Source organism: Liolophura sinensis, chromosome 1 (genome assembly GCF_032854445.1).
Source record: "Liolophura sinensis isolate JHLJ2023 chromosome 1, CUHK_Ljap_v2, whole genome shotgun sequence".
Classification (NCBI taxonomy): Eukaryota; Metazoa; Mollusca; class Polyplacophora; order Chitonida; family Chitonidae; genus Liolophura; species Liolophura sinensis.
The window spans coordinates 55,389,583-55,409,511 of record NC_088295.1 but is presented as its reverse complement, the minus strand read 5'-3'; the positions used below and the strand labels follow the sequence as shown (position 1 = coordinate 55,409,511).

The following is a 19,929-nucleotide window of genomic DNA, read 5'->3' as shown; positions in this document are numbered from 1 at the left end:
CAGATCCTGTTGCAAGCTCTATGACCTGGGATATTTTAGGCCCCATTATGTAGAAGGCTGGCTGTAGGCCTGAGCCTATGTGTGTGTGTGTGTTGGCTATGTGGTGTAGTGGCAGCACAGCCTGGCAATGCTGGAGTGTGTATACAGGGAAGGCCCTATGCTTTGTGACTGACTACTCAGCCAACCCTCAACACCCTATAGCTTGTTTTTACTCCAGTTAAAACCCCAAGCTTCACTGAGAAAAACCATGGATGAGAGGAAAAATGCTTTAATATTGTAGGTGAAGTTATTTTTCTCAACTTTTGACTTACATTGTTATGAGATGCTGTGCAGTTTAATATACAGCAGGAAATATAAAGGGAGTTTTATTTGAGCTGTTAAGTAGTTGACTCAGAGCTAGGCTAAATATAGCTATAGAGAGAGAGAGAGAGGCCAGTGGTGTAGGGCTTGGAGGGAAAGCACTACATAGGGAAGCCAGGCTGGCATAGTCAGTCCTTATGGATCTACAGCCACATGTATATGCTGTGAATATTGAGTTTATCTGGCTCTCCTGTAACAAAGGCCTGGTCAGGACTGGCGCTCTCAGTCTCTTCACCAGCTCCTCTGCAGGCTGAGGCAGGGAGGGAACCCATCAACTCTCTAGGTAATTCCCAAGGTGTAATTTACCTGGCTGACTGTGACTAGTTTGGGCCTCATTGTTAGTGGGTTTTCAGGTGGCCAGGCCTTTGTCTGTGGACTCACATGGTCCTGGAGTGGCCCCAGAATTGGTCCAGTTGCTCAGCAGCTTCCAATTAACCTGCGTGTTAATGGCTGGGTTTCCATGGAAACCTGTCAGCTTGGGCCAGGTTTCCTGATCTCAGATAGGCCTTTGTAAGCTTTCTTCCAGGTTTGAATGAAATCTCCAATTTTTATCCCCCTACTGAAATGACTATTTACTGTGTGGAGGACAAGATTTTAAGAGCAGGGAGGGGGAGCTTACGAAACTTGGCCTGTGTGTAAGTTGATTGATCAGCTTTTTACTCTCAGCCTTTCATGTAATATTAATTGAATGTGCTATTGGAGTAAAAAACTAGATTGGAGAGAAATTAGTATCAGTGGTAATGGTTAGGTAAATCTGCTTCCAGACTAACTCAGATCTATTACCTTCTACAGACAAAATTACTGGTAATGTTAATAAGGAAAATTATTTCCTCTAGTAGATATTCCTGCGGAGATATAACTATTTATTTACAACTCTAATGCAAAGTTTGACTTGAAGGGTGACTGTAACATCTGTATGAGGTGAAGGGAGGTAGTATTTGATTAAGGAAATCTGATTGCATTCATGTTTAGTAGAATACAGTAAATCACATGTAATTTCATTGAATTTTTCACTAACTAAGTGCCCTGCTGTACAAGCTATGATACACAATGGAAGTTAGTGAGGGAAAACCTTGTGTATTTATATTGGGTTTAGTGTACATAACGCACATGAATATTTTGACTTGAATTTTCACCAACTGCAGTTGGTGAAAATTCAAGTCAAAATAAGTTTCATGACATTACACATGATGTACTATAGCTGCTGCTCCTTTTAGTCTGTGCTTGCATGTAAGCCCAGCATGCAGATGTCAGAGCAAGGAATGTTATATGCACAAGTCAGTTTTGTGAAGACCTATGGGTCGTTTTCTGTTTACAGTAATCACGTCTTTGGCATTTATGTTATTTATGAGATTTGAAATTGTTTTGTCCTCTATAAATGATATAAACAGGTGCAGATCTAATAACTGTTACAGATTGCTGGGTGTGTTTATTTATTTTTTTTTTTTTAGGTCTGTTTCAAATAGGAATAGTTCTATTGGGTGGAATCATGTAGAATGTTGCACTCTGTTTCAGGTATTGAAAAATAACTTAAATAATAGAGTACATTTAGACATAATTTGCTGACATGTTTTGTGCTTTACGACTTTTACAGTGGTAAACTCCTTAATATTTGTGTCTCTAAGTTAAGGTTTAACTGTTTATTTTGCCATTAAAGGGATATGACCTCCAGGATGTTTGAATATTACATGTATCATAAAGCAGAGATCAAAACACACGGACATGCTAATACCATGTGCTATTTTTGATTTAATACCTATGGAGTGTATTTTCTGTGTAAGATTGTAGACGGTGTTGTTGTAACCAGTTGAGCAGCCTACTGAGATGTTCCCCTTTCACTGTAACATGTTTGTCCTCACAAGGCGGCAGGCTGTAAGGAGACAGGCCTGTTATATATATGTACATGTACATAAGGCTGGTTAATGTTAGCCTGGCTCTATGTTTCACTCGCACTAGCCGACTCTCAGTTAATCTCTAGATTAACGACTACGAAAAGTAAATGTGCCTGTCTCATTAAGGCAGATGGTACTAATTGTTACATACACATTTACATTCAGCCGAGTGTCAAATGTGACATATTTAGCAGTAGAGAGAAAAACCTATGTATTCCCTTGTTACCTACATGCGCTTATATAAAGAGCTGAATTACATGAATTCAGCTGGCATAATTTTTTCTTTATTTTTTTTTTGCCTGAAACAAACATTTATAGCTTCATATCATAACATATAGTTACATATGATATCTATATCTAGTATCGCCTCAGTGATATTGTATCCATTAGCTCAAAGTTGTATGTTCCATAAAGTTTTGAAAGTTTGTCATTGTGTAGGCCTGTTTTTTTTTTTGTTTTTTTTTATTTAATATAATACACATTCTACAGCTTTTTCAAACTAGGAATAGTAGGTATCTTGGCCTAGTGAACTGTTTTGCATGCATGCATAAGATGAAGAGTTGTTTTGATCAAAGGTTTTCTTCTTGTAATTGTTTCCTATCTATGTAGCTTTTGGTTAGTTGTGACAATCATTCCCTTTGTTCTGTTGTTGCATGCATTGATTTTGAATTTAGTGTCCAGTATGAACACATTTTTTGAAGGGTGCTGAAACATCTAGGTGAGTGCATTTTCCTTCAAATTGATGAGTTGTAAGTTTTATATGCATATGCACAAATAGCTTTGTCTATACAATGTCAGAGCAGGGAGTTTCTATACACTGCCAGAGCAGGGAGTTTCTATACACAGTCAGAGCAGGGAGTTGTGTCAGCTCTGAAGCGCCAGTGGAGTGAACACTCACGGCATCACTACTCCTACCCTACCCTACCATGTTTTCTAAACACCAGTCGCATTACTCCATGTTCATGTATGTTGATGGTAAATTACAACGATAAAGCTTCCTGGCTCGTCACCACTCTGTCCATATATACATACACACACACACACATATATATATATATATACATATATATACGTATATATGCGCTATAGCCAGTTGGCTATTTTGCTGGGATGATATCAGAATAATACTTCCACTTCATATTCATCGGCTTCTGCTTTTGGTTATCATATTGACGGACATGTGATGTTGGCTTGGGTTCTGGGCTAGAAGGCAGCTCCTTTTGTGTTAGACATTTAGAGCTGTACATATAGGTCTTACCATATGCTGTGTGACCATTAAAAAATACCCTACTTCTTGTGTTAACATAAGGTTGAACTGTCCACTGTATTTCCCAACCGTACATGTTTTACATATCTCAGCTGGTAAACTATGGAGATTTAAACCAGAATTTAAATTTAAGAAGTTTTCTCAAAATAATTCTGTTAAGTTCCCAAGTGGTGTATTGAACATCCAATAAACATCAGAAACATAAATCATTGATACATGTAGATGTTTCTTTGTGAATGACTTGTGAATGTTCTCCATGAATGAGCATTGGTGTTTGAACCAGTGACATAATGTACGCATGAGAGCTGAAGTAACAAAGAGGATGTAACCCCACAGCGTACAGTGATGAAAGGGGCTTATGTTTGTTTTCTCAGAAGTAATAGTTTGATACACTCTTGTGTGAAGCAGATCTGGGTTGACTTGGGATGTAAAGTGATCTAAATGTTACAAGCTCTGGTGCGGGAGTGTGAAGTTGGATTTACAATGACTGTGGTCGATAGTGAAGACATGTAAATATCTGGTTAGATTACCCTAGCAGAAGACCTTCAGTGTGTTATTGATGAATGACCTGTAGATATATTTATGTCCCCCCTTGTGCTTTACAGTTTGTGCGTTTGGCAAAGGTGGGAAATGAATTCTGAACAAATGCTTACCAGTATTATTTATAGCATTTTTTCATCTTTGTTCTCCTGAGTTATCATCTTTTAATGGCTTGTAGGGTTGTGTCTTGTATATTAAGCACTTAATCTTATAGAAAAAAAAGCATTTTCTATATGTAGTCCAAAAATTAACGTATCTGTAATATATTTGTTAATGGTAGAAAATTTCAGCATCTCCTGGTTTATGAGCAAGACCTCCTCCTAAAAATCAGGCAATTTTGAGTTATTCAAATGACTAGAGTTTAGACCAAATAATGAAATGTTTCTTTAATTTGTTTGTTACAGGAGGTGAATTCCAATTTTGATGAGAACAGTGATGGGGGTAGATTAAGTACCCCTCCGACATCATCTTCAGGCCCTCAACACCCAGTGGTATCCTCTCTGCGACCCGTCACATCGCCTGCTGGTTCCACTGGATCACGCTCAAACACACCGGCTTCGTTAACAGGTAAGCTCCGTGAATGTACCTATCATTTCATCACACAATAAGTTGTCAAATTTATATCGGGTAAAAACAAGTTTTGTGTTGGCAAGGATGTCCCATAGCTGGTGTACTTGACAGTATAGTGCCTTCTAGGAAAGCCAGTTATAGAGTTTTACCTGATGGTTTCATGGCTCAAAAGTGGAAGCCCTATGTCAGAACTAAGTAAAAGTTGTAGAACAAAATTTATCTTGATTATTTTGTCTTTGGGTGCTTTCATAATACATAGATGCCGGCATCTTTAAATAACATGTTAGTAACATTCGTGATATTTTTGAATATCTGAACTCTATCAACTCATGGTGGAAATGAGTTTGTGGGTGACCAATATAAATAAGGCCTTTGCTGTAAGAAATAGTTTTAAAATATTGTACATAAAAATTATTTATGGTGAAATGGTGCCTTTTCAAAAAATTCTTTCTGACATGAAATGTGTCTCAAATATTGGTAAAAGAAGTGGAACAGTAATCGCTGGCATAAGCATTTCAAAAGTTCTATCGTACACGAGTTGAGCACTAAGAGTGTATTCTTGTGTGACCACTGGATGTTAATTTACAGAACCTTGTGCTGTTGTTTGACACGTAGGTGACGACCTTATCCTTTTGTACGATAGAGCTTGTTTATGTATGAAGTAAATGTCTTTAGAAAGACTCGTCTTGACAGAGGAACATCTGGTTCAAAGGTGGATGAAATGAACACTGTTTAAATACAATTTGAATGTAGGAAGTTGTCAGCATTTGGGAATGTTAACCCTAAAATACAAGATGCATTTGGTCCACTTTATCATTAATTTTTTTACATCATACGCGCGTTTGATGTGTGTTTTACATGCATAGGGCTGTCTTGCCCTGACTCTGAGGACATTTCACACATTGCCATACACTATTTCTTTCACACACTTTAGAATGTTACACTGTATCTTATTTGGAATTGATGAATGAAATTCATCCGACACCAGGCATGCTGCAGGAATTTTCTTCCCAGTGAAATCAAACTACCAGTTTACAAGCAAATTCTAGCACTACAAAACTTATCAGTGGAATAAATCATTGATGTCAATTTGACCTTGACCTTGTGTTCAACTATATCAACCAATTCCAGGGTGTCAGTAGAATCAGACAGTTTCACAATGGCCCGTGTCTTAACCGCCTCATCCGGATACTGCTCATTTAGCTGTGGGCAAAGCAATGTTGACACCTAACACCATAAAGAAATTAATGAAGTATGTAAATAAATCTGTGAGGCATCCTGTAGACCTGCACACAGTGGAAACATCATTGTATATGATAGGTTAGTTAGATGTTCTTGATTGTCCAGTCAAGAAAGTCTACATCATACTTACACACAGTTATGTCAACACCTCGGATAGTGCCTTACTTTCAGAATGTTTTATATCATACACAGTATAAAAGTTCAAAACCGTGAAGAATTGAAATGCAACCTTGTAGTTATACTGGGTCTGTTTGTGGACCCCTTTTGTAATTGAAATCTTCATGACCATCAAAATGTCATCTCATTCAGTGTGTTTACTGAGTTTTGGTTCTACCCGGACTGTCGACACAGCCTTTCTTATTTGCTATAAAAGAAGATGTAATTTTTTGTGAAGCCTTGTTTGCCACATTACCTATAGGTAAGCTATTTCCTGCTCTGCCCCCCCCCCCTCCCCTTTACATAAAGCATGTTGTTTAACCTACTTGTTCATCTATGTACATGTTTCTGGCAGTGCCCATTCAAACTGTCAATCATAACCAAGTGGGCTATGACGAAACAATCATCACTGTGTTTCAAGTAACTAACGGTTAACGAACTGTGATTAAGTGTGAACCCGCAGGAGGATTAAAAACCTGAAGTTGTGCAGGAAATCTCTTGCATGTATGCTTTATTATGATCACACATTGAGCTGTCTTGGCTGTACAGTTGTGTAGTACAGTTAAGGGGACATAACTGTAGAACTGAGGAATTGTATGCGTGTTATGACTTTAGTGGAGCTGTACACTGTACATTGCATGTACAATGTCTTAGCTGTGTAGATAAATCTGTTAATCATGATAGTTGTCGGCAACTAGGTATTTGATGAATTCCTATGAGAAACTGATTAAAACGTATACTTATCACATAGCTTGCCATGGAAATCAGCAATCACTGTCCACCATCAAATCAGACTGAAGGTTTTTTTTTATTACTGCTGACTCGTTCTGTTTTTACCTCTTAGTCAGTTTTAGGCGGAAAGGTAGCGTCCAGGGACCACTTTTGAAAAACTTCTCGAAACTCTTTTCAGAAATGATGTCATGTAGGTTATAGCACATTAAGGTGATCTTATTTGTGAGAAAAACTAAGAAAAGTTGATGTATAAATTTTTGTGAAAATTTGCCTCAATCTTGTATGTTTGTCTACTTCTCCATTTATTCACAACAGATCCATGGATGTTCACTATTCCACGAACATGATTAGTACGATTATGGAAATCTACAATGTTTTAGCATTTGAATTTATAAGCTTTTTATGGAGAATATTCTATCATTTTTAACACAAATATTGTGATTGTTCTCTAGAGTTCTCAAGTATTTATAATATAATCTGGTGAATTGTTTTGCTAACAGGAAATCATCCATAATCAAAGAAAATATCCTTCAACCTCTAGAACATTCAGGATGCGGGTTCAAACCTAGTGTTAGACAGGGAATTTTTACATTCCTCCTCCTCTCATTTCTTGTGAGACTTTGGTGACAGGAGGTTAATGGCAAAGCTCATATGACCATTTGCGACATAGGTTGAAGACTACTTGTCTTCCATTATTATGGTGTGCCTACCTGTACCTCACACTGGGGATGTATGTGAAATATTCTTAAATGTGGTTTGAAACCCCAATCAGGTAAATCAATCTATGAACCTGCTGAACACACCATGTTGAATTCCTTTTTTGGCAACTTTCAAAGAGAACATGTTTTTTGAGGCTTTTTTATTATTATTTAAATGTAGTAAAAACTTAGTTGTGTTTTCTCTTGCAAAAAGTAACCTGTGAATTAGTTAGCGTTCACTAAAGCAAAGGTTTGCTGATTTGGAATTTGACTTACTGCTTAAGGTATTGGAGATCCACTTGCCTGTGTGTTTTCACAAATAGGCAAATTTACCCGGTCGTGTGTCTTGCAGATTCACTGTTGGTTGAGCTTCTCTTCTAAGTAAATTGGATCTGCGCAGACATTTAAGATCGGCCACATAGAAATGAAGAGAAGTGGCGCTACATGCATGACAAACAGACACTGTTTGCCAAGGCTTTTCACATCAGTAGAAGAAAAACAAAGGTTTACTTGAATGTTGACATGGAATGTACGCAGATTTGTGATCTGCAATAAGTGTGAATTTGTCACTGCATGTTAACAGATCACCTCACACAGCCCGTAGATGCCCTTTTCCCTGGGGGGTCTAGCATTTCATCTATGTACATAGAAAAATAATACAGTGGTGTTTTTTTGTTTTTTTTTTCTTTGCCTGCTTTTTGCATGTTTTATGAAACTTTGTATGTATAGATAACAAGAACACATCAGTTAACTTTACAATGCAATAAGAAAAGCCTTGATTTTTATGCTCTGTGTTGCAAATGCTGTGGGGGGTGCCTTGATTTGCATCTGTCGGTGATTGAGTGTGTTTTGTGTGGCATACTTTTGCGAATAAGATATCTCAACAACTACTGTTTGTACTGATCTGATTTGACACACATTTTCTTAACACTATTGTCATGTCCTGATAAATTTTTGAAGAACACTGGTTTTTCTATTCTTTCATTTTCACCACATTTTTCAGAATTAAAAATGGACAGATGTAAGTGTTTTGTAAGCAAAGGTTGTCTGTACTTACGTCCATACAGCAACCTAGTGATTATAGATTGTTAATAATCAGTGCTGAATTACATTCTGGATTACTTACCATTATCATATTATGTGTTCAATTCATGAGTGATATTCAACTTGTGCAGAAATCTCGGCGAACTATGGGATTTTTCAGTGTGGAGACAGTTGAAGTAATTGATACTGTTATGCTTCAACCTTTCCGCGTGTGTGCAAGGTGTTTATTCAGGCATATTCTGTGTTGACTGATGATATTACACTTTTTGTGAAGCTCTCAATCTGATCAATCCAACTGATGTAGTTTGGTGTCCAGAATTAAATTAAAACTTTGCATAAATTGCACTGAAAGTTGCTTTCTCATGTGAAAAGGTTGAGAAATTAGGGTAATTAGTGTTCTGAGGTTTTAAATTTTTGGCACTCTTAATGCTTCTTATGAGGATGGTATTATCGTATGAAAGAATTAGGTAAGGAAAGTAAATCTGTGTATTTTTCTTACTGACTTTAATGACGTGCATTTTTGAATATGTGTGGTACAAAGGTGCCCTGGTTAATGATATGTGCTGCATGGAATTTGCGTAGTATTGCCATTAAGCATGTTGGTGATGTTTGAACTACGCAATGGCCCAGTGCCTGGATGTTGAAGGAGGGGCTGTTGCTCCAGCCTTATTAAATGTTAGTTGCGTTGTGTCGCCCATTGATGAAGGAGAATTGGCGAGACAAGTGGAGCAGTGTTTGATATTGTTTTGACACATGACCGAAGCCTTGTGGCCAATAATGAATGAGATTAAGATTTGATTCATCAGGGTTCTCTAGTGTTGTCCCTGGCGCTGGGGCCCGGCATGTTCAACTATTGATTTTGTGTTATTTAACAATTAATACAACCCTGTCTTTGTGATTTGAGGAGAGTGACAATGATGGCAGCAACATGTCCCTTGCGTCTCAGCGGAGGACAGGCATACTAGCGTGTTTGCGGCATGGACTGGTCTGGCCTTTATGTCATCACATACCAAAACATTACATGTGCATACTTGTCTTCTGGGCCGGTCTACTCAGGAGGGGTCAAGGGTCAGGTGCTTATAGGGCCGGTTAGGAGGTTCCCATTATTGCTGGCAAATGTTCAGGTTGTGGCAAGGGCTTCCCTGTGGGGAAGTCCTCCTAGGCTAATTATAGCTCCTGGGTCCCTCTGGCTGTTGTCTGGCCTAAGGATTGCCTGTCTTATTGGGAGACCACCTGTCAGTGTGGCATTGCTGAGCTTAAGTCCATGTAATCAGCCAGCTGTAGCCTGAGAGCTCCTACAATGGGAGTCCCCCCACCTCCTCACTCTCTCAGCTTGGCTGTGTTAATTCATACCAAACATACAGGCCAGTCAGTAAACACTGCTACCACCTGTTCCTTTTTGTTCCCGTTTCAATGAGTACCAGTCTCCCAGCCTAGTTTCTATAACATTCCTTCTCCCACTGATTTCTTCTTTAACAAATCACATCAATTTTGCTGTACTCCATCAGACGCTGGGGTTGGAGAAATTACCTTTTGGAGGGCGCTTACAATAGGCCATTATAATCGTATCATGTATCATTGAAAGCCTTGGAGCACTTCAGCAACATCAATGAATATTGCTCTGTCTGTCTTGTTTTAGTTATGTAACACCCTTGAATGAAAGAAAAAAAGGAGGATAAAAAAAGAAAGAAAAAAGAAAATCCTGCATTATAAACTACATTGACTTTTGTTGGCTGGCAGCATACATGTAGCTTTACAAAAGTGCAGTATGTATGACACTGGTTTCAAGAACATTTGTGGCAGTCCCCATGCAGATTAAAGACAAGGATGAAAAGCACTGTGGTGTTACGTTATAGATGCGTTTGATTCACCTGAGGCTCTTAGTATACAGTAAATCACTGACTGAAGTATTACTGTGCATGTTGTGTTCTGTTCACCTGGTATTCTAGTGGTGTCATTAGGCTGACTTGAGGAGCGGATGTGTTATAATGTTTTATAGTCATAGTAGCCGAGAACTGCACCAATGCAGATATACCTCCTGAGGAACTAAGGGTTCCTGTCCCACGCAGGACAGCTTTCAAACAAGCCTTGTGGGAATTGTGATAAATGTTCATATCATAGAAGGAAGTAACATTAGGGCATATACTACATGTGACATGAGGAAATCCTTGTTTGATTTATTTATATTTATATTTAATATTCAAAGCTAAGACCTGAACTGAAGGGATATTCATAAGAATATTCATTTACTATGGATTTGATTTTACAATCTCTGTTTAATCTAGGTTAGAAGCTGTGGATGGATGTGGGTTTCCATTGGGCTCTGCCTGGTTTCCTCCCATCGTAATGTTGGTCGTCGTTGTGTAAGCACCAATCAAATAAATAAATGCTTTAGGTTAGATACCTGGGTTAAGGTTTTATGGTAAAGAAATTTCTGTTGAGATTTTCTCCTTTTGTGATCAATTTTACAGCTGCGTTAACTTCAATTTTGACATTGTTAAAAAGTGACTGAGCACACACATAATGTTGGGCAACCCAGAAAATGAATTCTCGTGTCAGTACAAAAAATAGGTTCATGTAGAAATTGTAACTGGAGGGACCTGTGATTAAACTCATTCGTGGAAAAGAAGGCTTTTGAGATATATCAGAATGCGATGTACAGCAATTACAATAGCTGTGAGTGAATTGCTCATATTAAAAGGTAGGAGGTCCAGGTTAAAAGTTAGGATGACAAAATTTGTCCCACCGACATGCAAAAAACCAGCTATCGTAGCTGCATAGCTGCAGCTGATTGTTGTTTATTTGATGTCTACTCAGCCAGAAATTGCACTGTTCACATATATGCATAACATGTACATGTGTGCAAGGGAGTCGTCAAATTGAAGAGTAATTCAAGTAGTATTTGAAGTTGTTGAGGAACTGTATTAATTATGGTGTGGGGGAATCTGTGCCAAGTTGTTCAAAATTGTATTAGGACTTAAGCCCAGTATTAACATTAATCTAGACTGAAGTGCCATTTACTTTGGATTAGGATGAGACTGGTATTAAGATTTAAACCTGACTTAACTTTAATATATTTTTAAACCACTGGTTCCTGACCTGATCTCTTTGAAGACTTTTTGTTAACTTGACCTTCACCTTTGTTTTTCTGTCTGTGAGCTTGGCTGATCTCTTCTCTCGTTAGTTTTACGTCCATCTGTCCCACTTTTGTTTAAGGGATATTTCAAGAAGGGTAGGTGATGTTTTCCTTGAAATTAAAGGAAAAAAATTGTTTGATAGTGTTACACTGACCTATGGTAATGGTTGTTGTTTACTGGTAATATGTTTTGGTTATTGAGTGTTTTATCACAGGCTATTCTTTTTTTTTTTCATTCCTGTAAAACTGACTGCCATTGATTAAGTGAAAAGCTCTTGTGTATCAGCAAATGAAATGAATAAATTTTGTTGTTGTCTCAGGCACACAGACTGGCAGTCCTATGCCGCCACGCCCTCCTTCCAGACAGCTAGATGGACAGAGTCGCATGAGCAGTAATCAGTCACCCATGCCTACTAGTAAGTAGTTCTTTAATCAAATCATGCTTACAAATTCTACTCAGCGTTCATTTACTCTGAAGAAAAGATTAGCTCAGACAGCTCATCGATATACAACAGGAGTTTGTCAGTGACATGAGTGTTAATTTTGTAAGAATAATTGGCTTAATTTTTAAATTGAATATAAACATAATGTTTTTCAGGTATGAGTTCCAAGTACGTATTTTGAAGTCTTTTAGCTGTGATTTGGCCTCTGTGTGTGATTTCAAGTTTCTGATGTTGTCAATGTAGCATGTGTATGCACGAGCTCCTTGTAATTGGGTGACAAAATTTATTAAAAGTTGCTACAAGTGAATATCACATGTAATGTTTCTATTCTCCATAATAATACCCTGCTAAAAATTTATATTTATCCGACACAAACTTTTTAAATTGCAAATTGAATTCTGTTACCTCCAGGTTACAATCAACAAATGATGCCCCCACCATTGGGCCCCAATCAGATGGGGTATGGTGCAGGGAACAAAATGGGCAGTGGCCCACAAATGGGCTCTCAAATGGGCCAGATGGGGCATTTTCCTCAATATAACTCACAGTTCCATCAAGGTATGTTTGGCATGACAAAAGGCAAGAGATATTGTGAGTGCTTGGGGTTTGACGTCATACTTAACAATTTTTCTGTCGTATGATGATGAAAGAGATATTGTGCATTACAACCGTGATACATGGGCCACTTTCACAAAACTGCATAAATCCATTTTTCACAACTTTTCTTGTAAATGACGTCTCCTTATGGCACTATAAACTTTTTACGAAAAAAAGTCAGGAGAAATGTGACTTACAAAGTGTTGTGAAAGTGACCTCTGTATTGCAGCACAGGAATGTTAATGACTTTATTAAGATGGTGGAGCTCATCATGATATTCTGCTAGGTGTTTTGAGGAAGCATTTCTGATTTTTTTTTGTTTTTTTTCTGTTCAGTATATAATTTTTTTGAGAGTTTCATTCTCTGTATATTGTGTAGCATACTAAGACAAACACATCACAAAGTGGACAACAAACTCATTGAATTATTCATGTCGCCAGCACTAACTGAAGAAAATTATTATCTGCATGTAATGTTTTCTTTTTAGTAATAGGATTTTCATTTGATAGTTGATGAAGTAGTATTGTTACTGATGTGTCTGTTTGTTTCACAGGTAACTATCCTCGTCAGGCAGGTCCTGGTCCTGGTCCAGGCCCAGGTCCTGGTTCAGGCATGCAGGGCTATGGTGGTCCCCACCAGAACAGCTTCAATGGACCCAGTCAGATGCCCCCGGCCAGCTCCATGTATGGCAATATGAACAGGAACATGCCCAATATGCCTAACATGCCCAATTCTGGCTATTCCAATTCCTTCAACCAGGGAAATAATATGCACATGGGAATGGGTAACCAGTATGGGAATTTTAACACGTCGAACAGTCACTCGACCCCGGGCACAAACTCGGCCATGGGAATGAACTCTATGGGACCGCCGATGAATAGTGGCATACCGAACATGAGCAGCCCAGGTGGCCCGCCCACTTCAGCTAAAGGTGCTCAGGCTGCTGCCCAGGCGGCCATGCTGGCTGCAGCCAACTCTGCGGTCAATCGTCCACAGCCGAGTGTACGGCCCAGTACCACCCCCATGACCAACCACCAGAGGATGTACACGCCCCAGACCATGAACCAGATGGGTTCCATGGGCCACATGAACTCTATGACAGGAGGCTATCCCGGTATGAATCAAATGTCGAACTCCCAGCCTATGAGCCAAATGCCTAACTCCATGTCTCAATCTCCAGTGCCTAGTTCTATGAACCAGATGCCCAATTCAATGTCCGAGGCTGGGGGCATGTCCAGCAGTTCAGGTATGCCCATGATGCCCCATTCTACCATGTCATCATCAGTGAATATGCCAAACTCTAACATGCCCAATATGAGCATGCCCAACACTTCCACACCTCATTCAGGCATGCCCGGGGTGTCGAATATGCCTTCACACTCCTCACACATGCCTAATGTAGGTATGCCCCACCACTCAGGTTTTCCCACAAACTCTAGTAACCCTTTGTCCAATATGGCCAATATGAGTGCTGGAATCATGTCCTCCAACCCGCCAGGCAGTGGCATACCCAATACCAGCATGTCAAACAGTTCAGTGGCTTCTAGTGTTAATTCAGTGTCCTCGGATTCGGGCGTTTCATCCATGGGCTCGGGGAAAATGTGCTCTTCAAGTTCCAGTGGTTCAGGACCTACGCCACCTCTATCGGCAGACAGCAAACCCCAGAATAGTGCTAACCCAGCTTCCAGTATGGGTCAGTCTGGCCCTATAGAGCATACAGCTGGATCAGCCCACACTAGTGCCCCGACTACGCCTGCCTCGGCCCCGGTGCCCGCCTCACAGGGCCTCCAAGTCTCTGGTCCTCCGACCAGTGTACCCTCTACCAGTGCACCCCTCAACTGTACAGCGCAAAGTGGTGAGGAGGTCAAGCCATCAACAACAACAGCCACTACTAATTCAGGTAGGTACTTTCTGAAACGTATACTTTGTGTGCTTGTCAAAGTTCCAGTGTCATGTGTACCTTTATTATTATTGGCCTACCATCAGATTTGAATTTCAATGACTTTCACAAACAGCTGTGTAGTCCTGATACCTTAAAACACTGATCTGGAATTTCAGTGAAGATATCAACTTGATATTTGTAGACACAGTTTTTTTGTGAAATTGTCTCCGTTTGTTGAGCTTGGAGAGTAGCATTTCTCACGTTGTAACACATTGAATAAGTTGGGTGATTTTTCTTTGAATTTGATACTTTAGATTGACTTTAGTTCATTTGAAGTACATCCCCCCAACTTGAAGGATCCCCCCCCCCCCCCCCCCCAAAAAAAAAAAAAAAAAAAACTTAAAGCTAGTCCCAAACTAAAATCCAACTAAAGTCTGTATTGGCTGTTAGACAATGAAGGTTCAGAAAATTTCCTGGGAAATTTAATGAATTTTGCATGCAAGTTGTCAATTTCATCTCTGGACAGATTGACACATTAGTCCTATATTCACCATTAACCCATAGAATTCTTCACATTTGTTAGACTGATGTGTATGGAACTGAATTCTTATAGTTATACAAACAAATCCATGTAACTGTTCGTGAATGATATTGTTGTATACTCTATCCAGAAATTGCCTTAAAAAACAATCATAAAAAACATGAGGATCAAAAGGATAGAAAATCAACTCTGTCTTCTGATTTTATCATGTGAAATGCCCAAAATATTAGGCCTTTGGATGGTGAAAGGTTCCCAGTAGCCCTTTTTATCAATGAAGGTTTGGCCCCAGTTTTCATTCTCCCAGTTGTGCCTTTGTGAATCAGAGGATTCATCATTCAGATGTATACAAGCACGAAGGATGTGTGGTAGTTTGCCCAGGGCTTCCGCCTAGTTTCTGCCACCCATGAAAATGATTGTTGTGATATGTTGTATATGGTCTGAAATTTTACCCTAATAAATTTTAGAGCAAATAAATGTCACAAAATATTACCTCTCGGGGGTTTTTCCAGAAGGATATCCCAACTTTCAAATAAGTCTTTTTAAGATCAATAGAACTTATGGACAACATGAGCAATCTGGCCATTGACAAAATTTTAGGTCATTTGCATTTACATGAAACATTCCCAAGAAAGTCATAAAAAAACTAGTCAAGTAAGTTAATTAACACCAAGTATAGGTACATTATATATGCATGTGTATTAGTTATAAGTTGAGCGTTGTTGTTGTAGTAACTACCTCAACCGTGGTGACACAGAGTATAACCAGCCCAGTGACGAGCATTGCTGAGAACAGCAATAGCAGCAGTACAGATGCTCACTCAGAAAACATGGTCAACTTGCCCGTTGTGTGTACACCAGCTGTCGTAGAAGATACGCCGGACAAAAAGAAAAAGGTAAAGGGACGAAGATCCACAGAAGTTTAGTTTTTCTTCAGATTTGTCGTCTAACCCTGTTCATAGCCTAGATAAATTGTTGACTTCTGGCACATGCATGTGAATGTGTTCAGTAGACGATTTTCTCTCTCTGTAACTTCTCCATATATCCCGTGTTTTAATATCTCTGTACTGGGGATATCAGGCTCTGTTCTGTATCTTGCTAGAATTGAGAATGCTGGTACTTTGTGAAGAGCCAACAACAGGGCTGCTGGAGAGGACAGAATGCCAGGGTTGAGGCTGAAGGGATGCAGGGGAGACTACTCCTCGTGGCAGATGTGCTGCTGGCCCTTTGATGTGGTTTTGTTTTTCAGTTGACTTGAACTTTAGATTAGTCTCATTTGCCTGTGTCTTAAATGCTGTCCTTGTTTTTCTCTGAAGAACTCACGGCGCACTGCCCGACAAGGATTAATCCTTTATGTTTCAGGCATGCCACTGACAATTTGATGTCTATTTTTTAGTTTTCTTATCTGCATTTGTTCTGTTCACTAGATTCTAGAGTTCTGAATGGCAGTAGTATAAGATGACTTATCATTGGCTGTAAGCAGCTGCGTGACTTTGTTAGATGCTTATAGTCAGGCATGCGGATCATTGGAAGATTACAGTTCATTATACACTGAAGTTTGCCTGCGACACATTCTTAAGTGGAAAGTACAGGTTTCATGAACACTATTGGGATCCTGATAATTGTTTTTTGTTTTTTTTCCCTCTTTGAGTCCCGATCTTCTCAAAGTGAGTTGGTGTAAACTTTGTGTGTATTTGTTCCATAGGAGAGTGTAAGCCTGCCACAAACCCCTGTTGGCATAGCCCCGTCGCCAGGCACCGCGAGTGTGTCGTCCTTTCATGAGGAATTTGACAACATTAGCAGCCCCAGTTGGCCTGGCACACCAGTAAGTGGGACTAACCACAGGGCTGGTCCTCTCTCCGGTGGGGTTGGTCTAGTTTTGTCGCGTGTCCGTGGTCTGGTGGTCACAGTTGATATGGTGTGGCACCTTGCCAGTCATTGGTTGGTGGTGTACCGTATGTAAGCACAGTACTGTGACACTGGGGTTCAATATTTGTCCTGTTGACGCGGTGGGCTGGAGAAGGGGCAGGGGTTGTCTCCCCTTTTCTTGGGTCCAAACTTCATGGGTATCACTGGCTTGCATGCTTCCATCCATGTGTGCCCCATACAGCCCTAACTCCCGTATCCCTCCACCCTTACCCCTCACACCCTCATTCCCTGGGGAAGGGAGGAGGCCTGACCCCCTTGGTCCTATGCCCTGTCCACTCGCTCCGTCCACGCCAGCCTTCCCTGTCCCATCACTCCACCCACCCGGGTTATTATTGTCTGTCTCATTCACTGTTTGCTGGTATGGCTGTTGGTGTAGTACGGTATAAGTATTGTGCTTTGGTGATTCTTTGTAATATGGATTAAAGTATTTTAAACACTGCTTTGTTACTGGGTATTAACCATGGTAGTCAATAAACAACTGGAAGATGGAGTACTCGAATGAATGACTGAACTTACTGACTTTGCTGACTCAAACCATTGCCACTGCATTTAACCTGTTCAAATCCTTCTTTTAGACTTTAACCGCCTTCATTCTCCAGTCTATCCCCAGTTTTTGGCCCCTTTTCCCACAGGATGCCAGTCAACATATGTCAAATGTGTTCCAAATTGTGAAAACGGTATATATTTTTATTGGTGCATCTGTTCTCGCTGTTTATCGTCAGTTAAACAGGACTTGTGATATAACTGATAGGTCTGTAGGAAAGGAAAGGTAACTCTGAGCCGACTGTATTTGACTGTAAATTTAGTCCATGGCTAAGTTGCTCATTTTACCAGATTCTGAGAGTTTTAAGTAGGTATCTTGAGGTTTGTTCAGAAGGTAGAGTGATATTCTAGGGGAAAAATATAACCTAATGTAATATATTTGGCTTTAAAATTATAGATTTATGGGCAACATTTTTATGGCAAATATAGTAAATCTAAAACATGTACATGTATTTTGAGAATTTTCTGGATTACCACCCCTGGTGGCAGTTGGAATTCCTTGCTCTCAGTCGTGTACAGGAATATGTACGTTGATGTATCGTGTTTTATTGCATGCCTATGTTGGTACTTTCACGAGCTTAATGAGGAAACATTCAGAATGATTTAATAACCAGCTAGTTTTGGTGCATGGTTTTTCACTCCATTAATTTGGCATTACCACTACATTATCAAGGGTATGATACTGATCTTTAATCGAGAGCAGTCGTGCTCACATTCTAGTTGCACCAAGCATATGTTTGAAGGTTTTGTTTGTCACCCATTTTATTTTGTTTTGCATGAATTGTTAATATTGTTATTGTTCACTGTTTTTTGATGATTTCATATTACTGATAAATGGTGGAAAAACCAAGGGAACATGGAAATACTTTGAACAGGATTATTGGATAGCACACCTGTATGAAGGACCTAACAATGTAGTGATTTATTTATATTTAATTGGCATTTTTATTTGGTTCATAGTGGGTTGCTTACATGGCAGTGGTAAGTGGGTGATCTTCTTAAACACTGATGACATTTGTATCTTTAAAAAACCATCTGTATTACTGTATGTATGATAAATTCGTTTAAAAAAACACAGTGTACAGTCGCTGTACAGGTGATACACTCTTCTCTTACAGATGAGTGTATCTACGTGCTGCATGTTTAATTGCTGATCAAATTGGTAATGGATGGAGATGTAGAAGTTCACATCATGCCAGAAAGGCTAGTTCAACATATTTATGTTGAAATGTTTTAAATTTGTAACAGATCTGTGACCGTGTTTTTAACCTGTGATTTTTGTGCACTGTGATTTCAGAAGTCCAGCACGCCTGACCTGAGTAAGCTGTTTGAAATGGGAGATGAGCCCAACAGGCGTCCCTTCCTGGAAAAATTATTCCAGTATTTAGAGGAAAAAGGAAACCCTGTGACTGCCATGCCTTCTATTAGCAAGCAGCCATTAGACTTGTACAAATTGTATTTACAAGTGAGAGAGAAAGGAGGGATGGTAGAGGTAAGTCCTCATAAAGGTTGTGTATTTGTAAATTTGTACAGTAGAATAATTTAAGACATATCTGTATTTCATCTAAAATTTGTCCATGACTAAGAAAATCATTTTGCGTGATTTTTTTTCAGCTCCAAAACTTAATATCTCATTATGATTCTGTTGAAATGTGCGACTTTCAGGTGACGAAAACAAAAAAGTGGAAAGAAATCTGTGGTGTGGTGAACATTGGGGCCTCTGCTAGTGCTGCCTTTACGCTGAAGAAAAATTACATCAAATACCTGTTTTCTTACGAGTGTAAATTCGACAAGGGGGGGATTGATCCTGCCCCTATCCTGGCCCAAATGGAGGCTGCGCTCCAGCAGAAAAGGGAAAGTAAGAACCGGGCTCGAGCACCCTCACCAGGTAGGATAAAGCAGATCCGAATCTGCTCACTTTTTGTCTTAACACTTCTTCTGTAGACATAAAATACTTTTTCAACTTATGCTGCAATCAGTATTTTTTAAGCATTCCAGAAGAACTCCTGGGTTTGTAATAATTTGCCCAGTTTAATGACCCCTAGATCTTTAGCTACACAATGAGATCATTTTTACTTTGTATTTAACTTTGAGTAATTGTGTGCATAAATTTCACTGGGAAAAGTGCTTTAGACGTCCAAAAGGTGTGTTACAGATTTACAGTAATTGGGTGAAAGACTATGCAGTAATATTGGTATGAAGGATACTGTACTGTTAGCTGCTTGAAAGAGATGTTCAAGTTTGATTCAACTTTTAGGAATAAAAGAAGTGACTATGAAACATGATTATTCAACATTGGAAATAGGCATGTGCTAATGAGAAAAGCGTAATTGACTTAGAACTCTCACTGAGGAATGAGTG

At 39.3% G+C, this 19,929-nt stretch overlaps 1 protein-coding gene across 1 annotated transcript in view; it reads left to right on the top strand.

Moving 5' to 3' along the window:
• Nucleotides 1-19,929, top strand: part of LOC135462179 (trithorax group protein osa-like) — a 59,802-nt gene that overhangs the window by 23,004 nt on the left and 16,869 nt on the right. The window contains exons 5-12 of the mRNA XM_064739577.1: nucleotides 4,464-4,626; nucleotides 11,958-12,053; nucleotides 12,492-12,638; nucleotides 13,231-14,577; nucleotides 15,829-15,992; nucleotides 16,802-16,921; nucleotides 18,866-19,060; nucleotides 19,234-19,480. Of these exons, the coding sequence (XP_064595647.1) occupies nucleotides 4,464-4,626; nucleotides 11,958-12,053; nucleotides 12,492-12,638; nucleotides 13,231-14,577; nucleotides 15,829-15,992; nucleotides 16,802-16,921; nucleotides 18,866-19,060; nucleotides 19,234-19,480 (2,479 nt within the window). The remainder of the gene's footprint in view (nucleotides 1-4,463; nucleotides 4,627-11,957; nucleotides 12,054-12,491; nucleotides 12,639-13,230; nucleotides 14,578-15,828; nucleotides 15,993-16,801; nucleotides 16,922-18,865; nucleotides 19,061-19,233; nucleotides 19,481-19,929) is intronic.